This window comes from Coffea arabica, chromosome 2c (genome assembly GCF_036785885.1).
Source record: "Coffea arabica cultivar ET-39 chromosome 2c, Coffea Arabica ET-39 HiFi, whole genome shotgun sequence".
Taxonomy (NCBI): Eukaryota; Viridiplantae; Streptophyta; class Magnoliopsida; order Gentianales; family Rubiaceae; genus Coffea; species Coffea arabica.
In genome coordinates, this window is record NC_092312.1 from 17,756,397 (window position 1) to 17,778,872 (window position 22,476).

At 36.6% G+C, this 22,476-nt stretch overlaps 1 protein-coding gene across 6 annotated transcripts; it reads right to left on the reverse strand.

The window, feature by feature from the left end:
• Window positions 1-5,299: 5,299 nt before the first annotated feature.
• Window positions 5,300-21,932, reverse strand: LOC113726487 (DNA repair protein REV1). 6 transcript variants are annotated; one of them, XM_027250229.2, is made up of 27 exons: window positions 21,350-21,932; window positions 20,502-20,646; window positions 20,172-20,287; window positions 20,011-20,087; window positions 19,066-19,574; window positions 18,450-18,593; window positions 18,188-18,320; window positions 18,022-18,110; window positions 17,857-17,907; window positions 17,574-17,777; window positions 15,676-15,795; window positions 14,827-14,919; window positions 13,994-14,053; window positions 13,680-13,766; window positions 13,500-13,583; window positions 13,321-13,393; window positions 12,065-12,133; window positions 11,825-11,893; window positions 10,911-11,168; window positions 10,754-10,824; window positions 9,700-9,738; window positions 9,072-9,595; window positions 8,932-8,992; window positions 8,312-8,466; window positions 7,853-8,036; window positions 7,309-7,762; window positions 5,300-5,763 (listed from the first exon to the last, which is right to left on the reverse strand). In XM_027250229.2, the coding sequence occupies exons 1-24, from the start codon at window positions 21,589-21,591 to the stop codon at window positions 8,413-8,415; spliced, it is 3,372 nt and encodes a 1,123-aa protein (XP_027106030.1). In that variant the 5' UTR covers window positions 21,592-21,932; the 3' UTR covers window positions 5,300-5,763; window positions 7,309-7,762; window positions 7,853-8,036; window positions 8,312-8,412. The 6 variants fall into 6 exon arrangements, with proteins under 6 accessions (XP_027106030.1, XP_027106032.1, XP_027106031.1 ...); XM_027250231.2 differs by having other exon boundaries at window positions 10,911-11,141; window positions 21,350-21,931; XM_027250230.2 differs by having other exon boundaries at window positions 10,911-11,141; window positions 20,484-20,646; window positions 21,350-21,741.
• Window positions 21,933-22,476: the final 544 nt, after the last annotated feature.

A 22,476-nucleotide genomic window follows, 5' to 3' on the forward strand; every position in this document is an offset into this window, starting at 1 on the left:
AATAATAAAAAAAAAAACTAGAGCGCGCATCAACGTCAACAAGTACGTACGAGAGCCGCCAGGGGGTTATAGGTACAAATGGGAAAGGTAATACCGGAATTTGAGAAATTATTCTTTAGGATAGGATCAGGAAGAAGGACGGAGTGTTGTTGCCGTCCAATTTGGAACACGACATCAATTAAATTTTAAGTCTTGAAAGATTCCTGCGAGGGTATCGCATGCAAAATTAATTCTTGAGCACGACTTGAAATTTGAAACTTCTTCCAATCGACCTGCGTTCTCTTATTTGGTTGTCTGATAGTATACGACGTTGCTCTCGTCTGGTTAATCAAATTATTCGTCATGCCATCATCTGGAAAAACAGAAAGAGAACGAAAAATTAAAAAAGATCTGCTACGTACGTAATCTGCTAGGATATATGGCCGTCATGTCATGAAAGGGTGGAGCAAGACCTTGGGGAAAAAAGGAAATTTAAATCCCTCCTTGAACTGTAAATCGGGAGTTGAAACTTCACCTGTATAAGATTATATACAGTTTTTTTACACTTTTTCTTCCTTTAGAATAGAATGTATATACAAATATTATTATTATTGTTGCCGGCAAAAAAAAAAAAAAATACAGCCAAAGCAAACAAGATCATTCGTACAAGTGATTGTGCTCGAGAGGCAAACGTTTGCCTATTATTGGACTTGGGAGCCAAGTTCTTGAAAATCTTAAAGAGACCGATTTAGCAACACCTTGGAGATTGAGGCTGATCAAGTTCACCAGAGGTTTCAAGTTGTTCACGAGAGGTTTTAGCATGAAAAGGAAAGTAGTGGCACTGTATTTGCAGCAGGTCTGCTTGGGACTCTTAATCTAGTTGCCAGCGTTTACTTGGTCATGTGGATGCCTTCTTCACTAATTTCTCTGTGGGAGAAGCTAATGATACCTCAAATTTTGGAATGGAACACACACATATATATATATATATATATGTCCATGCAAATATCAGACATGCATGTCTAGGGAGATTATATATATTTACGTCTCTAATAATTAACTGTATTTAACAGATCAACTAGATTCTCTCTTTGCATGGGCATCAATTCAGTTGTGGTACCCTGTAAAGTAATATTGCCTGTTGTTGGGAGTGGTATCTCTTATGATGATGCCTTTGGGCTCAAACCTTCATGTTTATTATTACTTTTTTTTTTTTTGAGGTCTTCGCGGTACAGGAAGAACACTACCGTCTGTCTTTCGATTTCCAACTAAGATAATTTAACATTTGGGAGAGAGCAAATAGATGATCGATGCCTCAGAATTTCCTTAATGTGCACAAAACGTGGTCAAACGGTTGACTAACTCAAAATACATAAATTCAACGTCAAACATAAGCGCTGCATAAAATAAACAGTAAACTCTCGTTATGGTAAATATATACTCCAAAATCAGACGCATTAATTTGTCATATTCACACCACCCTTTATTTGGAGAATTTCATATCGCCTTTTGAGTCACAAGGAACTAAAAATATTGAGATAGGAATGACTTTGAACGTTCTCAGGGAAGGAGTAATTTTGGTCTTCAACTGATGATTCATCGCATGCAAACAAACTCCGAATTAAGATCGAAATGATCCAGCAAAATAACAAGTTGCTCGATCCATGTCTTCCTGCCTGCTTGCATATGCTTTGAGTTCCAACACTACATATCTAGCATTATTGATTTCATGTACATGCAATAATGAAGAAGAAAACATATTAAGCTTGGGACTAAAGTAGAACAGTAGAAATCGACCAGATGGATTATAACATTAAGGGGGGGGAAAAATTTAAAAGAGGCAGTGATCAAAGGCAAAACTGAAACCGTTTCTTTTGCAGTTGTTTATAGCAACTCCACCAGCATATTTTTCTTATACAATTTACGTGGGATGTGTACATGATAAGTTCATGGAAGGCCAAAACCATAACCATGAGAATAATATCTAAAAGAAAAAAAAGAAAAAGAAAACAAAAGAATGGGAAGGAAGAACAAAAGAATGAAAGGCTGCCCCCAAAAAACAGAAGGAATGAAAAGCTGACACGAGTCAGGAAGCTCGAAAGACCCACGAAACTCTTCCAACTGCCAAGAGGACAAAACTGGGGATTAGGACGGTTTGGGACCTTGATCGAGTACTGAAACATATTGTCAATGACCAGCTCCACGGTGGCTCGGCCCAGAGTAAGCTCTCCCCATAATGAAACCCTCCAACACTGACGAAAAAGACTCATCCCGTTTTAGAAGTCTGGTACAATCAACAGGCACGGAGGTGGAAGATAGCAACATAAAGAATATGAATATGATGATAGAAATGGCATTATTTGCCAGGATGAACGAGTAGTTGTACTTCATAGTTGGTGGCCGGGTTTTATCTCTTTCCCCTTCTATTTGGTTGTGTGATCAGTCTCTCTCTGAAACACAAGTGACAAGTGACAAGACAGGAGTTTGTTGTGACAAGGCTTGTCGGTCTTGTTGAGCTTATATAAGGAGTGAAAGCCGAAAGAGTGGAAATGACAATACTCCGGCGGATTAAAGGAAGCGTTATTGGGATGAGATGAAACGTGTATTTGTTTTGACTTTGGCGATCGTAGGTTGGGTTGGCGGGCAAGGATAGGAAAGTACCTGCTCCTGGTCACAGTTCTGAATTTTTACTTTGAATGCCCGGGGCTCAGGTTTGAACGAGTTTGAGTAACAACATGATGTTGGAAGAAATCGAGCATCTTTGTCTCGTTGTCCCGTCAAATTCTGCTACGAACTCTTTGAAGGATATATTCCTATCGGAAGGCATTTATAGCAAATTTTGGATTGAGAGCGTGTACGGCAAATCAGTAGCGACTGCTTTTCAACAACTTTTGAGGCTCCACTAATAATCCGAGCGCATCAAAGACTTTTACACCACTATCTATTTACCTAACGCTATCACGCGATCCTCTTCCTTTTTTTTCCCGACATAAACCCGTCTGTTTAGACGAAACACAGCTCTCCGTCCCATGTGTTAAATATTACCACCACTGTATCATATGTGAACAGTTTGTGGCTTTTCTTCAGCTGTTTTTCTGAAAAAAAAAAACTGCTGGCGTACTAGCAAATTAATTTTTTTATCAATGGATTCAGCCTTTTGTGTAAGCTCTACGATCACATTGACAATTTGACGAGGCGTTCTTTTTCAAGGTTACTTGCATTTAGCGGCAAGAAAAGTTGGAAAGCACGGTTGGGCCTTGGGCGCACAGATGCAGATCGATGTCTCTCCGTCTCAGGCAGCTCCACCTGATTTCGGCACTCTTTTGTCCATTTTTAACTTTTTCTCTTGTCGTCTTGTGTAAGTTTCCAATCCTAAATGACACAACATTTTAACTTGATTTACGCCTTCAGCGAAAAATTTATGCCCGCTTTTAGCCTATTGAAAAAGATTGTACGGACAAATTCTTCAAATGGAAGGCAAGTTAAATATGCCTGCTTTTCCCAATCAAATTGATCCTTTCAAGAGATATTATCAATTTATCATCCTATTTCAATTTTGCACAAGATCAATAATTAGGCGCGCCACAACAAGGATTTTGTGACTGAAAGTGTAAATAAATAAAATAAAAGGGTAGCACTATTTGTTTTCTTTTTTTTCTTTCTTTTTTTTTTTTTTTGGTTTTTTTGTTGGGGGTCGGGGTGGTGCGGGGGCCAAGAGAGTTTGAATAGACAAAAGACTGGTTCCAGCATGCCACCAAAACAACAATATTAATTTCCAATCTCAACGCACATGGTCCAGATAATTTTACAAGTCCACATTCAAATATTTGTTAGTCAAGGCGATAGATTTGTCCGCCCCGCAACGCCTGATTTATGGTCAAATGTTGGAAATTTTTTTCGTACACTCAATTTCAGTCAAGTAAATGCACATGTTACACTCTTTTACTATGATATTTTATATATATACAAATAACTTTCTAAACCCAATTTAAGGTTCTCAATGACACCCCAAAAGAAAGGAAAACAAACACATCGAGAACAAAACGCACTACTTGTAATCAGCGGCCTCTTAAACCAGTACTAGAAAAAAGAAAACAACGTGAATTTATGATATGAACAATAAGAAAACAACGTGATACCACAAGAAGGATGCCAAAATAGCTTCCTCCAAGCGGGCGTCCTGACAACATTCCGACGACTTTGTCCTTCCGCTGCTAGAATTGAAATGGTCCATTCTAGCGTTCTACTGAAGCAGCAGCCCCACCCGACCGTAAAATTGTGAAAACCTTGGGAGCACCTTGGTCGCATTCAGTGTACTGCAGAACTCAAATTACCAACGAAGGCATCGGCACAGAGCTTCAATAAAAAAAAAAAACACAGTTTCCGTAATTTTATTGTTTGAAAAAAAAACAAAAAGTCATGGTCGACCTTTTGGCACGTCTTTTCAGAGAGGACAGTTAAAGCAGGGACCCACGCTACCAAGGTTTCCGTAAATTTGTTAAGAAGGAATATTTAGTGTCAACAGAGAGTTGCATGCTGGATACATGAGGAGCTCCACATACTGTAGTTTTGAAAGATCACAATTCAAAATATAAAAAATGATCAATTTCTTCTCTAAACTTTTTTTGCCGTGTCAATTTAGTTCATGTGTAATTTTTTCAGCCAATTTGATTTCTATACTTATTTAGCGGTTTCAATTGAGGAATGTCATGGCGGCGTCACCATCTAAATTCAGTCAAGTCATTAATTGAGCAACTAAACAAAGGTATTTTTGATAGTTCATTGATGGGTCTTCAGCACAAAACTGTGCTGTTGAGCGGTGGCCAAACAAGAAAACAAATATGGATTCTTCCTGCTTTAGATCTCTATCCAAATTTACAGCATGTGCCATTGTGGTGCTACTTTCCCTTTCTTGCTTCAGTTTTACCACGACAGCTGGTGCGTCCATTTCTTCCTTATCTCGTGCAGTGATTCTAAAATTCGGGAATTTGCTGTTGCTTCTTGATTTTGATGAAATGGGATTTCGACAATTTTGTAAAGATGATTTTACTGGAGTGTCACAATCATTAGACGGATATAGCAACTTGGTTAATTGGTCGAAGATTGGGAGAATGCAAATGAATAAATCATCAAGCTCAGATCTTTTCGTCTTTCCATGCAACTCTTTGCTCTCTTTTTAATGGGTTTTTAATGGATTTCTATATTCCGCTTGTTTGCTAGAGCCTTGGTTTGAATACAATATGCTTTCTGTTTTGTGATTGTATAGGGATTAAATTGACTAAAAAAATTATACATTGACTAAATTGACACGGTAAAAAAGTTTAGGGACGAAATTGATTGTCTTCCCTTCAAAATATTTGCTCATATGTTTTTTGTCAAGGAGGATATTGCCGGTCTTAAACTCCCTATAAATAATAATTTCATTACATTCAGCATTAAGGTACTCAATCTCTGAAACAAGTAAAACCAATCATAGTGGATACACACTGCATGGCAGCAATCAGGCGAAACCATTTTGGTGCATGGCCACATTCATCGCAACTCCTCCAAATCAAAGTTGGTAAATCAAGTACCTTAATGGAGTTGGTGGTCGTCAATGTCATCCAAGGCACGATTCTCTTCGATTGCATCATCCACTTCTACCAGGCGTTAATGAAGTCGCTGCCATGACATGACAATAATATGTAGCTGAGATAAGAAAACAACAGCCAAGGAAAACAACCGCCGTAGAAGTCATAGTTGTTTTCTTTCAATGACTATTCGTGATCTCCCATTTGTGTAAGCCTGGGAATAAAAAAAATAAAAAAAAAGGCAAAGCAAAACTGAATAAGGGACATGATTGCTAAACAATTGCTAAAAGGTACCGTAGCCAATAATTTGTAAGGTTTCAATTCAACCAAGAAACTGGTACATCTATAGAAATGACATTTGGTGGTAGAAGGTAAAAGTGAAAGAAGGGGATTTTAATTCTGAACAGCAAAAAAGGTAATAATTGATTACAACAGTCTAAAATGAATACAAAGCAAGCACAGACAAAAAGTACTGTAAAAAGAGTTTTTTTTTTTTTTTTTTTGGCATCCAGCAATTATCATTACTACTTGTAAAGCCTTTATTATGAAATCTTCAATCAATCATTCTACTAAATATAGCAAAATAATAGACAGAAAAAATTAAAAATTTTTGCACATATTCAATGTTGAATATGTAAAGCAATTTTTTCCTCATTGAGGCATAAATTATGAAGCATGGCAATGGCAAAAAAGATTCCCGATCAACCAATATATATTGTAGATTTCATGGTCACAGATGTTCCATTTAGAATAAAAATAAAGATCCAGACAGCATGCATAATCATCATCAAATGTACGCCTTGATAATTCAGGACAAGAATTATTTTATAAAAAAATTAAGCTAATTTAAAAAAAAAAAAAAAGAAAAAAGAAGCAAGTACAGTATTTTTTACAGTCAAGCACCTATTTTATACTGCAATTGAACTCTGAATAAAATGGAAATGAATTTTGATTATTATAACTTTTAAACTCCCTAAGAAAAGGGAGTGTAAATTGTCAACTGGTACTTCAATTTCCATGGAAATTAACCTACAAAACATATATCTTGTGCCAAGTAACAGTAGGACACGGTAAGAGCCTTCAATGTGAGGTCACATTTCTAGTAGAAATTATTCAAATGTGAAGGAAAAAAAATCATAAACGTTAAATTCTAGTTAATAAGCTATCAAAGGAAAACGGGAGGTTTGGGATATGGTTAATCTATTGAGCAAAATTAAAATTATAAATTCTTCCCAAGTAGATGCAAATATTAATAGAAACAGAACAGATTAGCTCAATTGCCCGTCCAAGGAACAAATAATTGCATAAAAGATTGCAGCGCCAACACAGAGGAAAAAGTTCAAGAGATTAAATTCATACGCAGCAGGTCACCCAGGCATAAAATTGACCGATTCTAAGCATATTAGCAAAGGCATTAGTTACTGGAAAATCTTCATATTCTAAAGAAAGGAATTCAGGGTCGAAGAATAAACAGCTCCCATGCTGGACTGACCAGCTTTCTGCAATTTAGATGCTAACACTCGTGGCATCAGCAATTACCATAATTATATACCACAGAATAGCATTCATACCTATGGAGTGTATTACATGAAGACTAATACACAAGCATAGTCTTATTCTTTTAGAACCCATATTATTCCTACTAGTCTGATCAAATAGTATATCAAAAAAATCAAGCAATATTACACCAAACACATTCACCACCATCAAAATCAAAATCAAAACAAAATGTAAGAGCCTATATAGTTGACTAACTAACCTGAATTATCTCCAATAACCAGCCATATTGGATCTACGGATGGAGGGGAAGCCAACAATTATTTCGCAAAAAAGAGGGAAGTGGTGGGCCAGGGACAAGATGCATTTTTAATTGGTGGTGATTGAGAATCGGAAGGCCGGCGGAGAATATGATGGCTACCGCCAAATCTTGCATCTGCAAGTAGGTCAATTTTTCTTGTCTAATATTCTTCCCAATGGTGATGAGGAGGGGTGATGGAGAAAGGGGAGAGTTGGCGGGCGGCACATAGGGGAATTATATCGGTGGTTCGGTGCATCAGTCGGCATGGGAGAGTTTGTGACAGAAGAGGACAGAGGCACACCTCAACTTAAATTTCCACAATTGCCCTCATTTGATGCAGTAAAAATTCCACAAATGTCCACCTAGTGAATGTGTTGATAGGGGACCAAAAGCAGTTTGTAACTCCCAACTCCCCCTTTTCATTTTGTTGGGCGTGTATCAGTTTTTCCAGTAGCAACAATTGAAGACTAAAATAGCAGGAACTCAAAACATCATAAACTGTTACCTATAACCAGTTCAAATCCGTCTTGGGACCTCAAATACCACAATTATCTGTCTTCAAGAATCGGTGAATTCTCAGATGCACAATAGCCATACAAAGAACAGCAATCCCCAAGTTATGGCAAAACAAAAAATCACCATGCCAGGTATTCCCCAGTTAAAACCTCCATCTTGGTCCCAGTCATGCTCTGAGAATGTGTAGAGCACCCAGTCTTGTTAGAATATGAATAACCACAAGGATTTAAAGTTCAGCAAGTTCATCTGACACTTGTATTTCCAGTCATTTCATCTTTTATGAAGACCAAGGTTTTACCTTCAGAGCAGAACTAAGTCCTAACCTTTTCCTTTCAAGGCAGAAATATACATAGGACACCCAAGAATGAACATCTAGCAATAGCAAGAATTCTTCAAAGACAAAAAGTCCATCATGCAGAGAATACTTTGAAACTCTAAATTAACTCACCTTCAGCTTTCAGCAAATGAGAAATGAACGAGAATGGTTCTCTCACATGAAGACTTGCATCATTTGGACTACAGAAATGGAATCACTGAAGTGCCAAAACACTACTCTATGAAACAAATATTGAGGTCTCCACCGTAGGTTTCTCCAACAGCAGCCTAAAATTTGAATCAAACAGCAAATGGACATCCATAGTTAAGTTTATATAATCAAGAAGAATTTAACAACAAAAGTCAGAATAGTGATTAAGTGGCGACAATAATTAAGGAGTGGTGTCATAGGAGAAACTAGTAAATGTGACAGTAAAATACCTATACATAATTAGAAATGAAACATATTACTATGATTTTTGGGATAAAACTTAAGATGGAAGAGTGAATAGACAGCAAACATTCAACTGGTATATAATATATTACTAAGTCTTCTAGACGTTCCACGAAATTTTTCTAGTTTTAACTATCCACTAATAAAATTGCATTCTTTCTGGATGACAGCTTCCATTATTTATCATATTACCAAGAAAAATCCCATCAAACAGGAAATCAAATAACTAGCAATACAGGCAAATAAGACAAAGACTATCAATTCTGAGTGTATAATGATATGAGAGAAGCCAGAATAACCTGAAGGTGAGGAATGATGCAATTATAAACCTGTAAGAACAATTCTGACCTCGAAGTCAACCTGTTATCACAATTAGATTCAGTCATAAGTACACAAAATCTTTGCACAGATAATGCACCAAGTTAATTTGAATCCTCACCTTCTTAAAAGGCAAGAACAAGTATATATCTCTTCAACATCAGTTTCAATTTTAAGCTTAATATATTGCTTCATCAGCTCACACAAGCAATTAACAGCGTCATCCCCTCCATCATCTAAGGGATACTCAGACATAATAAGCTGCAATACAGATGAAAACTGACCACGAGGGCTAGACTTGTTGTACAAAACTGCTATTCGATTCAACAGCTGACAACTGCTGAGTCTAAAATTGTCAACCCATCTTGGTGGATTTCCAACCCAGAGATTATTGCTCGGCAGGAAATCAATTGCTCCAGTCTGATCCCTAATATGGTCCAAGTATACATCATTTGACATAAAATCTGGCCTCCTATGGGCAGGAAGAGACACAAGTACGTCTGCTAGAAGCTCTTCAGGCAATTGCTGCAACACTGATGAATCGACTTGACTTAATGATGATGGCATAAGGCTGTCTGTCTCTGGAAGTAGAGCAGTAACTGACCCAGAGGTTTCTGGCAACCCTTGGATCATTTTGTTTATATACTGCTTTGCCAAACAAATGCAAATATTAATCACTAAAACATTATGCAGAAAGCGAGAGACACAGAGAGAGAGAGAGAGAGAATCAAATATAAATAACCACAAACCTGTTCATCTTCTTTCTCAGATGACTTGATCTTTTCAGCCTGAAAAGTGCAAATGAAAAATTAACTGGAAACTAATTGAGCATTTGACAGATATATGACTCTTAATATCCAAAACAGGAACTCCTAGCCAACTCAAGTGCCATGCCAGAAAATACCATTTCAGTAGCTATAAACTAGCACAAATGACACAGAAGTGCATTGACACAATAATGATGACAATGAGGAATTTAATTAAGTATAAGCACGCTCTAAGTCAGGTATTAGAAGCAATTCATGGGCTCTGTTTATCCTCAGTATTGCAATATCTTTAAAAAGGACTAAGGAGAAATTATAACACATCTCTCCAAAGGAATACTTTCTTGATTACAATACCAACAAACGCCAAAGAAACCTGAGTTTCAACTAAAGAAAGAAAAAATGTAGACAAACACTGTCACAGGAACAAACCAAAAGTTCATATCTACAGGAATCAATGGTTGATGCAAATGTAAAATATCAATATCCAAACATATGCACCAACTAAACAAGGTAGAACTACAGCATACCATAAACCATGTATTGCAACAGAAGGGAAACAATAACTTTTTCCTACCTTTTTCTCCTTCTGTTTGGGATATGTCGAGTTAGGAGGTCATGTTGATAGAACTCTTAATTAAATGGTCGAACTGACACACACTAAAAAATGCTGCCAATTTGTTCTAGGGCTTCTTAATTTTGACAAAAGTCAAAGTCACAAATTTCAGATAAAACACGAACATCTCAAACATCAGAGGTTAAGTCTCAAACCAAGTTCCAAGAAAATTATAACTCTTTTTTAGCACATTCTATTCTAAACTTCTTATTTTAAGGAAATGAAGCAAAAAATACTATTAAAACATGTGAAGCAAGTTGCACATAAAATAGTACAAAGGATTTCAGAGGTCAAGTCTCAAACCAAGTTCCAAGAAAATTATTACTCTATTTGAGTACATTCTATTCTAAACTTCTTATTTTAAGGAAACCAAGCAAAAAAAATACTATTAAGCAGCTGAAGTACAAAAGTACAACGGATTACCGCATCATGAACAAAATCCTTGTTTGGGGGCACCAATGGATTGGAAAGAGATTGTTCTTCATCCATCACATCTGAATTTGAAAGAAAAAAGATCATATTAGGTAGGCAGTTAAAATATTATCACCTTCAGTACTGTAAGGGATCATGACAGTCTTACTGTTCCCAGCATTTTTCTCTTTCTTCTTGGAAATGAAGCTTATTAACTCCCCTGCATACAGATCATTAATCTCTGATAAAACTTCAGGAGGAAGAGACTCTATCACTCCAACATCAAGCTCATGTAGAGCAGGGAGAGTTGCACGATGCACAACATGTGCTTCCCCACCGGAAAAACTACCCTTCGCTTGAACTGGAGGTCCAATATCAGAGTATAACTGATCACCCTTGCCTGCACCATTCATATGTTCACTAACATCTGGAACCAAGGCAACAACAGAAGCACAACAAATAAGTAGAACATATTCCATAACAATTCTTCAATCCAAAGCTTTCCACCACTTGACATTGGAATAGACAACCCATCACACCAAGCAGTGGGAGGAGTAACATGCGCCAGCACTAGGAGTCCACTTTCCATTATTCATTTAAGAAACAGTTGAATTTTTTTTTCTTTAATTTGTTACAAAGAAATTATCAAACTATCAAATATAAGACTGAAAGAGAAGCAAAGGTCCAAAAGAGTCAAAAAGGAATTAATGCCAGCCAGAAGCAATGTTTGGGGAACATGGTCAATTATTTGGCACAATTGCTTGACATTACCGACCACATCCGTATAACATTTGTGAAACCAAATAATATAATAATAGGGAAAAGCCAGAAAAAGAAATAATTTCTGAAAAATCATCTTATTTTCCCAAACACTAAACCTGGAAAAGAGAGACTTTACTAAAAGAAATCTTAAGGACATAACAAAGATAACCTGCATGAATCTTGAAGGAAAAAAATAGCCACCGGGGTGAAGGTTTAGCATCAAGAACCAGTTTGTGCAAATTCTGATACAAATAATCAATGACATCTATGACAAAAGTTCAACTTTAAAAATCCATAAAAGCACCAAAAAGTTTCAGTCACCTTTGCCCATACTACTTTTCCTTGCTGGTGAGGAGACTAGCCAAGATCGAATGGAGTACTTCTCATGCCCTTCATATTCAGTCAATGAAATCAGTTGTATAAGGCCAATTGAGATGTCAAATATAATATTGAATATCTAGATGGGGAAACCAGCACATCAACGCAAATGACAGATATTAAAATGAATAGCAAAATGAGATATAGCATAGGAACTGCCATTGCCTATTACTAAAGTCAAACCTCGTATATTCCTGTCAGCACTTTCAAGTTTAGATGCCTGCAAGCCTGCTCCTCTAATGTCTCTTGCATCTGTACAAATCAACTAATTAGACTGCTGGACAAAATGGAACAAATACTAGCACTTAAACAGCATATAAATTTCCCAAAATTAAGAATAATCTTTTACACTGACAAGATTGTATAAATATGGAAAAGAAAACACCAAGAATGCAGACTACAACAAGAACTCAAAATATGATGTGATCTATGACAATTCCTTGACATTCGTTTACATGATTCAGGTTTCTTTGGTTATCCAATTTCAGCAGCTCAAGAAAAAATGTGGATTCAAAGAACAGTGAATTGCAAGTGTCCTCAGGAGCCCATGGAAATTTCAAAGGTGTATTCAGAAAATTTTTTCTTGTAGCACATAATTGGAAAGTGCGTATTTGAGATCAAAAGGTGGTTAGAGAATGTTTAGTTTTTTTTAAAACATGCCACCCTAACACACCTAGAGTTTGACCAGGGAGGTTTTGATTGCCAAGTTTGAGGATGAAGATGGTGAGACATAATTAGTCAACTAATAACTGGGGATGTACACGGAGTTAACATGACATAAACTACCTAGTGAGAAAAATAAATCCAGGATCAGCTCAAGCTGAAGTCAACAAAAGAGTGCTAATAGGATTTTTCTTGAGAAAGGTTTCATAGATAATTGTTGAAAGGCTCTAATGTTGAAGTTGAAAAACTCAAATCATAATTAAGATGCAAGCATAATGCCATCAAGCACAACAAAGACAAACATAAAGCCATATAGTGCATTCTACAAGAAAATGGATCACTTGCATCAGCAATAAAATCCAGCTGAGCTAACAAGAAACAGTTATTACAGAGGAAAGAAGAAACAGAAAATTAAAGCTACTTATATGAATTTATTGAGCCCTTGACCTTCTTACTGTAACACAGGAAGACTGTAAACACATTGGAGAACTGCGAAGAGTAAGAATGATGAATAAGAAGGGTATGCATATAATAACAAAGAATGAACCAGATTCAGTGTCAGAATTCCACAAGTAATTCCAGTAAACTTAAGCCATATTGGTACAACACTTGCATTGCCTAGTAAGAGGAGGAATTTTAAGAGAACAAATTGCAAATAACTGCAAATTTACATTATTAAAGATGCTGAGAAAGGCAATCAAACAAAATGCATATGTCTGAAACTTTTATCAACAACAATAACAAGAAAAGACAAACAACCAGAGTAATTCAACTACCTATATGAAAATATCCAAAAAGCTGAGCTGTTATCCTCTGAAATACATCCACGTCGTCTGTAGCCATTGGGAGCTAGAATTCCAGCAATGAAATAAGACCTCAGGCTTATGGTCAAGAACTCATGCTGATACATATGTAACATATAGCATAACTTGCAGCTAAGTTACGAATTCTCTACCGTGACAGAACGACTTAGATTCTCACAGTCACCACAGCCCATATACTTCACTGGCTCCCCAGCATCACTTCTTCTCTTCTTTATCTGAATTACAAACAGCATAATTGAGAGAATTATCTGTACCCAAAACAATCAAGACAATTTAACAATGTAAGCATGAGATAGTCTTATCATGAAAACCTTCAAGGTAATGGTGCGGCCTTTAAGTCCGCATCCCTGCAATCGTAATGACACCTCCTTGCAAAGCTTCAATAAGAAATCCTTCATCTGGAATCACAGGCATAACGATTTGATCAGTCAGACAAGTGAAATAATGTGCAAACTCCCTCTCTATCCCCATTCCCCAGGCCACCCTAAATCCCTCTACTTGGTCACTTTCGAAGCAGTTGGGGTTTTAGGGCAGGTAAACAAGAAATTACAAGACTAAAATATCTAGAAAGGCACTTATACATCAAACATGTACATATATAGTTTATCAAGCTTAAAGTTCTAACATCATTCAAATCATTGAACCTCACACCCCAGTTCACGTCCGCACCAATGGATTTGCTTTCCTGCGCAAAACAACAGTATCCCCATTTAAATGAAGTGGCATAGAAATCAACTTAGCATGTAGAATGTGAAAGAAAGAGGAAACTTATGAAGCAGAGCACTCCATCATTCTTCCTGTCAACTAAGACCAATGTGAAGTATAAATCATCAGAATTTCACCAGCAAGGTCCACAAAACTAGTTCATACTTTCTCGATTACAAGACAAGAAGAGGGGATGAAAAGTAGCCAACCAACTCCTCTAAGTTCACATCATGCCCAAGATTTAACTCTTTTTAACGTTTTGGCAACAAATAAAGCAAACAACTAGTAGTAATTTGTGTCTTGCAGACCCACAGAATATTCTTCACATAAAATGGAAGGTCCAGGGAGTTAAAGAGTAAGATTTCTACTGACGACTTTGGAGAAATGAGAGTGAACTTTGATAACAAAACATAACATCATGTTTAGCAATTCCAAGAATCAATCCCAAGATAAACTCCTGATACTATTAGTGCATGAACAGTTTCAGACTTTTAAGTGACAGAAACATTGTGTAAGAAAGAAATGCTGTTTACAGCAAAATCATTAGTGAGAGGAGCACAAATACACACACGCCACCTCTGACACCCAAAACCCCAAGAAAAGAAAAGAAAAGAAAGAAGAAAAAGTGCATCTCTTCAGTGTGAATTGTTACGTAAAAGTCTGAAACTATAATTCCAGATGGACCAACTTGCTTCCAACATAAAACACCAAGAAGCATTCCAAAAGCCAAATAAATTACTCTTACTTGCTAACCTGAAACACTCCAACCAACCGATTATCAATCCCCCTGCTGAAATTCCAGAGCATATCGCCTGTTTTCACACCAAAATCTTTTTGAAGAGATTCCTGTAAAAAGCAGAATGGGCACAGACAGAACCATCATGTATGATTCCACCAAATATATATACTCATCAGTAAGACAATCCTAGTATGTGCATAATCCCATAAACAATTAACTTAGTTCCGCTGGATTTCATGTTTAATCTAGTATTTAATGTTTCAAACTGTATTTCTTCATTTGTCTATGGTGAGCCAAACCTGTTTCTACATCTCCTCTCACATGAAAATGCTAAAGCAGAAGTAGGAAATAAATAATGAAAAGTTCCTAACCAGATCATCTCTCTAATTATGACAGCACACAAGTGGAAATGAATTCACAACAAGAGTACTTCTGTTGACAAAGTGTGTCCATGAGAACCACATACCACCCATCCCTACCACCTCTGAATCAAAACAGCATATCTAACTCTACAAACCCAAATCACTGTTTAGGCTATTTTTCATGGTAGTTATATCTGCAGCAAAATGACGTGTCAGAGCTGTGCACCTCCGCTTATGGTCTAAGACACTAAAACTCAATAATTCTCATCATTTCTTAGTTCTAGAAGGATTTCAAATGCCAGTCATTGACAAACAAGTTTGGAGTACTCCAGAAAAAGGCAACTAGAGTAGGTTTGGAGGACAAATTTCTCACACCAATGGTAGAATTCATTACAGTAGTTCTCTTATACAAGCAACTCAGACTAAATATTGAAAAGAAAGTTCACATGAAGTAATACTGCATCAAGTGCGTTAATTAAAAGCCGGAGATGAGGGAATAACCTTGGAGATCAAACGTAACTGGCCACAAGTATTTATTTGCTTCTTTTTCAATTTCTCCTCTAAAACATGACCAATTCCAGGAAGTGCTTTAACTGGAAGCTCATGCAAATAATCATCCACCTAGAATGCACAAGAAGTCTCAATAACAGCCGAGCACAAACTGTCTGGAAATCTTAAGAATTGCTTCTAGTGTTTATATCTCCACTGAAGTCTTCAAGTCTTCCAAGAGTTAAAAGTGAAATACTACTTGCAGAACTGGTTTGAAAAAGAGAGAGTTACGTAAAATAAACTGGCTTCATGAAGAGAAGGAGGAAAGAAAGATATAGAGATTGAGTGATCAATGCTTTTATGGAGAGCCTAGCTGTTATTGTTAAGAAAATCCCCCAACCCAGAAGCCTCCTCAAAAGTACCAAAGTTCAGATTTGAATTTAAGGAAAGGAACTTATAAAACATTCCTAGGAAAAAAATAAGGAAATAAAAACTATTGTAAGATAAACAATAATCCTCTACAAAATCACTTCAATGAGGAAGAAATTCCCAAGAAATAAGACTATGAAACACAACAGGAAGATATGATTCTGTCTTAGATAAAACAAGAACTTTAATAGATCAAAATACATGACAAGAACATGGTCCAAATTGTCTTCATTTATTTATTCTACAAAAGTAGCCTTCCCAAAAAAAACAAGGAGACTTACTGAACAAGTGAGGCTCTATTTGGATTCTTCATTTTTTGCCGCCGCTCTAAAGGATGGGAGTGTTTTTCAAAAACTAGTTTTTCAAATACAACAAAAATTTTTAAAAAGTAATCTAAAAATTAGTTTAAATTTTTTTAAAATTTTAAAAAATATCTCAAAATATATTCTAGCTTCTACTTTTAAATATCCCAAAATATTTTCTGAAAATATCCCAAAATATAATCTAAAAACTCTGCTATAGCAAAATTTTTCAAAAACACCCCCAAAAACAGTTAATCCAAACGGATAATAATACATAACAAAAACAACTTCAAAAACACCACAGTCATACAATATATCAAAAATAATTCCAAATATACAAAAATAAAATAAAATAAAATCTACACCATTTTTTTCTTCCATTTATCACCACCATCCTCTCCCTCCTCCTCCCTCTCTTTCCCTCTCTATCCTCGCTCTCTTTTTCTCCTCCCTCTCTTTCCTCATCCCCTTTCTTTTCTCTCCCCTTTCTCGTTACATCCACACCTCCCCTCCATTCCCTCCCCAATCTGGCTGCAACCCGAGGCCTCGATTTGGTTGAGGCCAAATCGAGGAGAGGGAGGGGAAGGGCGGGATGTGGTGGGAAAGAGAAAGGGGAGGATGAAGGAGGAGGAAGAGAGAGGCAGTGGTAGCTGTGGTGGGAGGTATTATTAATTTTTTTAAAATATTCTAAAAATTTTTAAACCTTAAAAATACTCCAAAACATATTCCAAACACACCACTAAAAACATCTACAATAAAAGTTTTTCATATACATTGCTACAATAAGGGTTCATTTGGATTAGTTTTTGGGGGTGTTTTTGAAAAATTTTACTTTAGCAGTGTAGAAGAAAAATTTTTACTATAAAAATTTTTTGAAATATTTGATATATTGTATGGAGGAGATTTTTTTGAATTATTGTGTATTACTGTAGCATTGTATTTGAAAAACTTGTTTTTGAAACAATGGCCAATCAAAACAACCTAAAAAACAGCTGATCCAAACGGAGCCTAATTTATCAGCTTCATAATTGCAGCTTTGCTATATACCAGGATACTAGTGTCAAAAGAACAAGAAAAGAATAGTAACCATTTCACAAAGTAGCAGCATCTAATTTGAGACAGCAGGGATGGAAATGATTTCTTCTTAGTTGAAGGATCAAAAGATGTTGGAATGCATGCCTTTTCAGAAGGAATGTAGCACAAGCCATCTGGTTTTGCAATCCTTGTTGCGACACGAGCCATAAGCATACTCCCAGAAATTCCAGCACTCGCAGTGCATCCTGTGGTTTCATGAATCTCTGTCCTAATAGCTCTCGCAAAAAGCTCAGGATCCTCTACTCTTAAGTCAGTGACATCTATAAATGCTTCATCACAGCTAACAGCCTGACCATAAAGAGTTACAAATTCAGAACACGACTAAGATAATAACTGAGGTTTCTGATAAAAGTTCCCATGAGCAGACCTGCACTTTGTTGCAATGCTTATGTAAAATATCATAAAATTGATCAGCCACCTGCATCCAAAAGCAAATAGACCTCATATGACAACACAGCTAACACAGAAGGCACATTTATAAGACACCTTCCTTAACATTTATCTTACTTTAAGTTAGAGACTAAATACACACCTCCTCATAAGCATCAAAATTATATGGCAAAATGACAAGCTGAGGACAAAGGGCCTTAGCATCTCTAATAAACATTCCAGCCTTCACCCCTAAAAAGTAATTTATCAATCTGGTGAAAGTGAAAACTACATAATTGGAAGAGAGCACCGCTGCAAGTTAGACAAACCATGATTTCGAGCAGGATAATTTGCAGAAGAAATCTCAGCAGTTCCTCGAGAATTATCTGAATGGCAAACAGCAACGGGCTTATCTTTCAAATCAGGGTGCTTCCTAATAACCACTGATACAAAGAAGCAATCCTGTAAAGAGACATCAATGTTTAAAAGAATGTTAAAGCTGAGATACTTGGACAAAACTCCTTACATTGCGCCACCTTTAAAAAAAGTAAATAAGTGAAGACATGTAAAATACTGCCTTGGAGAGTTTACCATGTCCACATGGATAATGGTAGTTTTCTGGGATGTTGCAAAAGCATTACGACTGGGATTCATATCCTTAAAACCATTAGCAGAGCTCAGAAAACGTTTACGATAACGGTTTCTCCAAGTGCCAATAAAATGCAGCCTAGAAAACTGAAACGACCAAAGATCAATTAGTTGTAGACATCTACAAGTACTTCCATTATGTCAATAAAAAAAAGAAGAGCAGCATAGCAATGTAATTCCTTTATCAATAAAAAAAAAGGGAAAACAGAAAATCAGAACTATACATTACCAATCAAGTGCTTTATAAAAAAATGGAGTTTATTTGAGCGACAAGTAAAGCAAGAAGAAAGAAAATGACAAAGTGAAAGCTTTGGATGGTGAAATGCGTTTAAAATCAAAGCTAAACTTGAGTTTTCTACATCCTTGACCGAAAATCTCTACTACAAAAACTGAATGTTAAGTTTTACCAAATGCTTCTAGAAGTAAATTTGGTAAAAAAGGCAACAGATTCTTCAAGAGGCCTTAAAGAATAGTTTAGACTATGAGAACAATATGAATCTGCAAATAAGCTACAAATAACAGCAAGTATGAAGAGCATGAAAAATTTTACAACATTAACCTTAAAATAGTTTTCCACAAAATTTGCATCTGAAAGAGTTGAATGCCCTGTTGTACTGGGCCTAATGGTTTTGGAACTCGATGACTCCTCAATTATGTGATCTTCCAAGCAGTCGTTATGGTCTGACTTAGGATCTTGACAAGGACTTATGTGCGAATGATATCCAGCATCGGATTGACCCACCACAGCAGCATCCAATTCCACCTCACAGTGATTTTCCATGCAATAAGTTGGTGCTTGATCTGTTGATTCAGCAGCATTTGGATGAAAGGGGTCATCAGAAACTGAATGACACTCCTCTACCTCTTCAGTACATTCAGCCTTGCCAAATATATTAGCTTCCAAACTGCAGCTAGTCCTCAATGTTGCAATACCAGATTGAGGCACCGCTTGGCCACTTATAGATTCTTCCAAATCATCAAGGACTGGGCCAGATTTGAAACCAAATGCTGATAATTTTGGTTGTTTCTTGGTTTCACTCGCAAGTTGATCAAGCTGGTAAGGTATCCCTGAAGGAAACTCAAAAGATTAATGAGTACATATCAGCTTTCTGTTTTTTTCTGAAATTTTCACCTTTCCTTTTGAAAAAAAATGCGGCAAACAAGGTCTAACGAGTTTAACCAGAACCGGGTTGTGGATACTGTAAAATGGAGTAATTAGAACTTCCAACACATTTAATTACAGATACAGACTATTTCTACTCCATTGCTTCAACAATTCTCTGTCCCCTTCACTATAAGTCATCAATACTAGGTAAACAAATCAATCAAAGGAAAGTAGGCAATAAGAACGAATTCTAATAACTTCCTTCAGATTTCTCAAACAAATTAATATCCTACTATGGTTGAATAACCTATTAGAGTTTATCATTTACTACAAAGTTACATCTGAAAGATTTCATTGCAGAATTGGCCAGAGACGATGAAATAATGAAACCCAACTCACAGCTTAACAATTTATTGGCAGCAACAGATTCCAGCACCCATGTAGGTTTAATAACTGGAAGTCCGCCACTGAAGGACCTGTAACAGGCAAAGTTCTTTTGAAGCACACAAAATTTCAATGCATCAATTTGAAATTGAATCATGTAAAGATGAGTGCGGAACCTTAAATTTTTAATTTTACTGTCAGGAAGATTACTGCAGATAATATGAGTAACATGATGGCGCGAAAAGTAATTCTCAAAGCGTCCTCCATACTTCAACATGTAACCTTTTAGTTCCTGAAAAGATTTACGTCAGCATGAACCACACTCCAAAGGTAAAGTAATAGGGCCAAGAAAACAAGTACAGAAGTTCAGAAATGGAAGCACCAGTTCCAAGCACATGGGTTGGGCATGTACAGAAAGAGCATAAGAAACATAATCCACAGATAGAACACAAAAATGTAGATAAAAGGAAGAGAGAGAAACATATAACCTCAGAATTTGGCATCACCTGGCTAGAAGGCACTGTATATCCATCAACAAAAATAGATACTCCATCAAATATGGGTTTTCCAGAACAAGCACCACTAACTGAAGAAGATGAAGCCTCAGCATCAAACTGTTGATGTAGCTTCTGATTCTTCATAACCATGTAACTACATTTAACAAGGCCAGAGTACATTACAGAAAAAGTCGAGATTCAACAATATGAAACCAAAAAATCGCAGCAACTAGTATCAGTTAAAACACTTACAAGCAACAGTTCCCCAAAATTGCTACAGTTAATTCAAACTTTTTCTGAATTTATAACAAGCTTTATATTGGTGTTCGAGCTTGGCCTATTATGATGGAGCACGAGCTTGAACAAGCATATATGGAGGTAAGCTCAAGCAGCGCACGATTAGCTTGATTTTTTTAATGTCAATCTCAGGTTCTACACGACTCCAGCTGAGTTCGAGCAGAGCTTTTAAAGTTAACTGAGAAATTTCTGAAAGCTTTCTTAAATTGATTCAAAAACCAACCTAGAATGAGCTATTATCAAGCTTAACTCGAATCACGGATCAAGTAACTTTTGATATCAAGAAATTCAAAATATGGAGAAAAATAACCAATGTCAAACTGTTAACTGAAGGTGCTTTTCATCATCGAGAAAATAAGCAATAAAACACGAAATGGATAGCGCCATAATTAGCGACAACTAGCACAGGTATAAGCCAGAGTTAGAATCTGAAACGAAATAGTAATTAAAAAAGAAAAATCAGATAACTTTATAGCAAATGGGACGGCTCATGTTTATCAGGTGACGCAAGTTTAACTAATAGCAGGTTGAAGTGTTTGATAGAGAACGTAGGGAATTGCCTGCCGAAATCGGGGAAGGGTGAATTGCGAAAGGCGGAGCGGGAAGAAGATCGAGAATTTGCTCCCCAAGCCATGCCTAGGGTTTTCTGATTTTGGTCAGTTTTCCGCTTCCTGTTTCTCTTGTCATTATTTCGACAGCTGTTATTGCCCGAAGTGGAAGGGTTGGAATTAGAGTTTGAGGTCACGCTCCGCTTCGAATTTGAATTCGATGTGGCGGACCTGGATGATGAATTCAGACTCATCTTCTTGGCGACGAAATTAACGTACGGCAGATGATGGAATATTCGAATGGGCGGAAGACGTTGCCAACAAATGCAGGGAGTATTGCCAGACTTCCGGTCCGTATACTGATTGTCGGGAGTGCCAAAATTCTAGTGCTTTAAAATGGTCTAGTACTTACTTGGTAAGCTAACGCTGGAGATTTATGAAATGAAACGGTTTCATCCCTTCAAACTTGCTCTGGAAGATTTAAAAATAAAGCGGCAAACGAGTCGATTGGAATGGTAACTCGGTAAGGCGGTAAAAGCGACCACCGATGACGGAAACGGGGAGGTTCTGGTGAGCTTCCAGACAATACGTGGTCAGATTGGTCTGCGGGTGCCTATTTTCATTATATTCAACGGCTATGATTAATTTTGGTAAAATTACTTCCCAGTCATGATGTATGCGTCGTACACACAATTTTGGCCAATTTCTCTTTCAGTTTCCGCTCCTATCTTTTGATTCTACTCCGGCTTCATTTATTTCTTCCTTTTCTTTGTTCCCTTTCTTTTGTTATTCTTCCCAAAGGGGTGACGTTGAACTATTTAATTAGGCATGCTACTGCTTTTGAGTTTTTAGTTTAACAAATCATAGAAGTGAAAAGAACAAATGGAGGTAAAGAACGGGGTTCCAAGTTCCATCCAAATTAATCAAAAACTCAAGGACCTTTTTGGATTAGTTATTTTTTGGAGTTTTTTCAAAAACTATTTTATTTTACCTGTATATATGAAAAAATTTTATCGTAAATATTTATTTGAATTATTTTTAAAGATATTTTAAAATTTTTTAAAAATTTTACACCATTCACCACCATCTCATCCATCTTCCTCTCTTCTCTCTTTCTTCTCTCCATCTTCTTCTTCCTC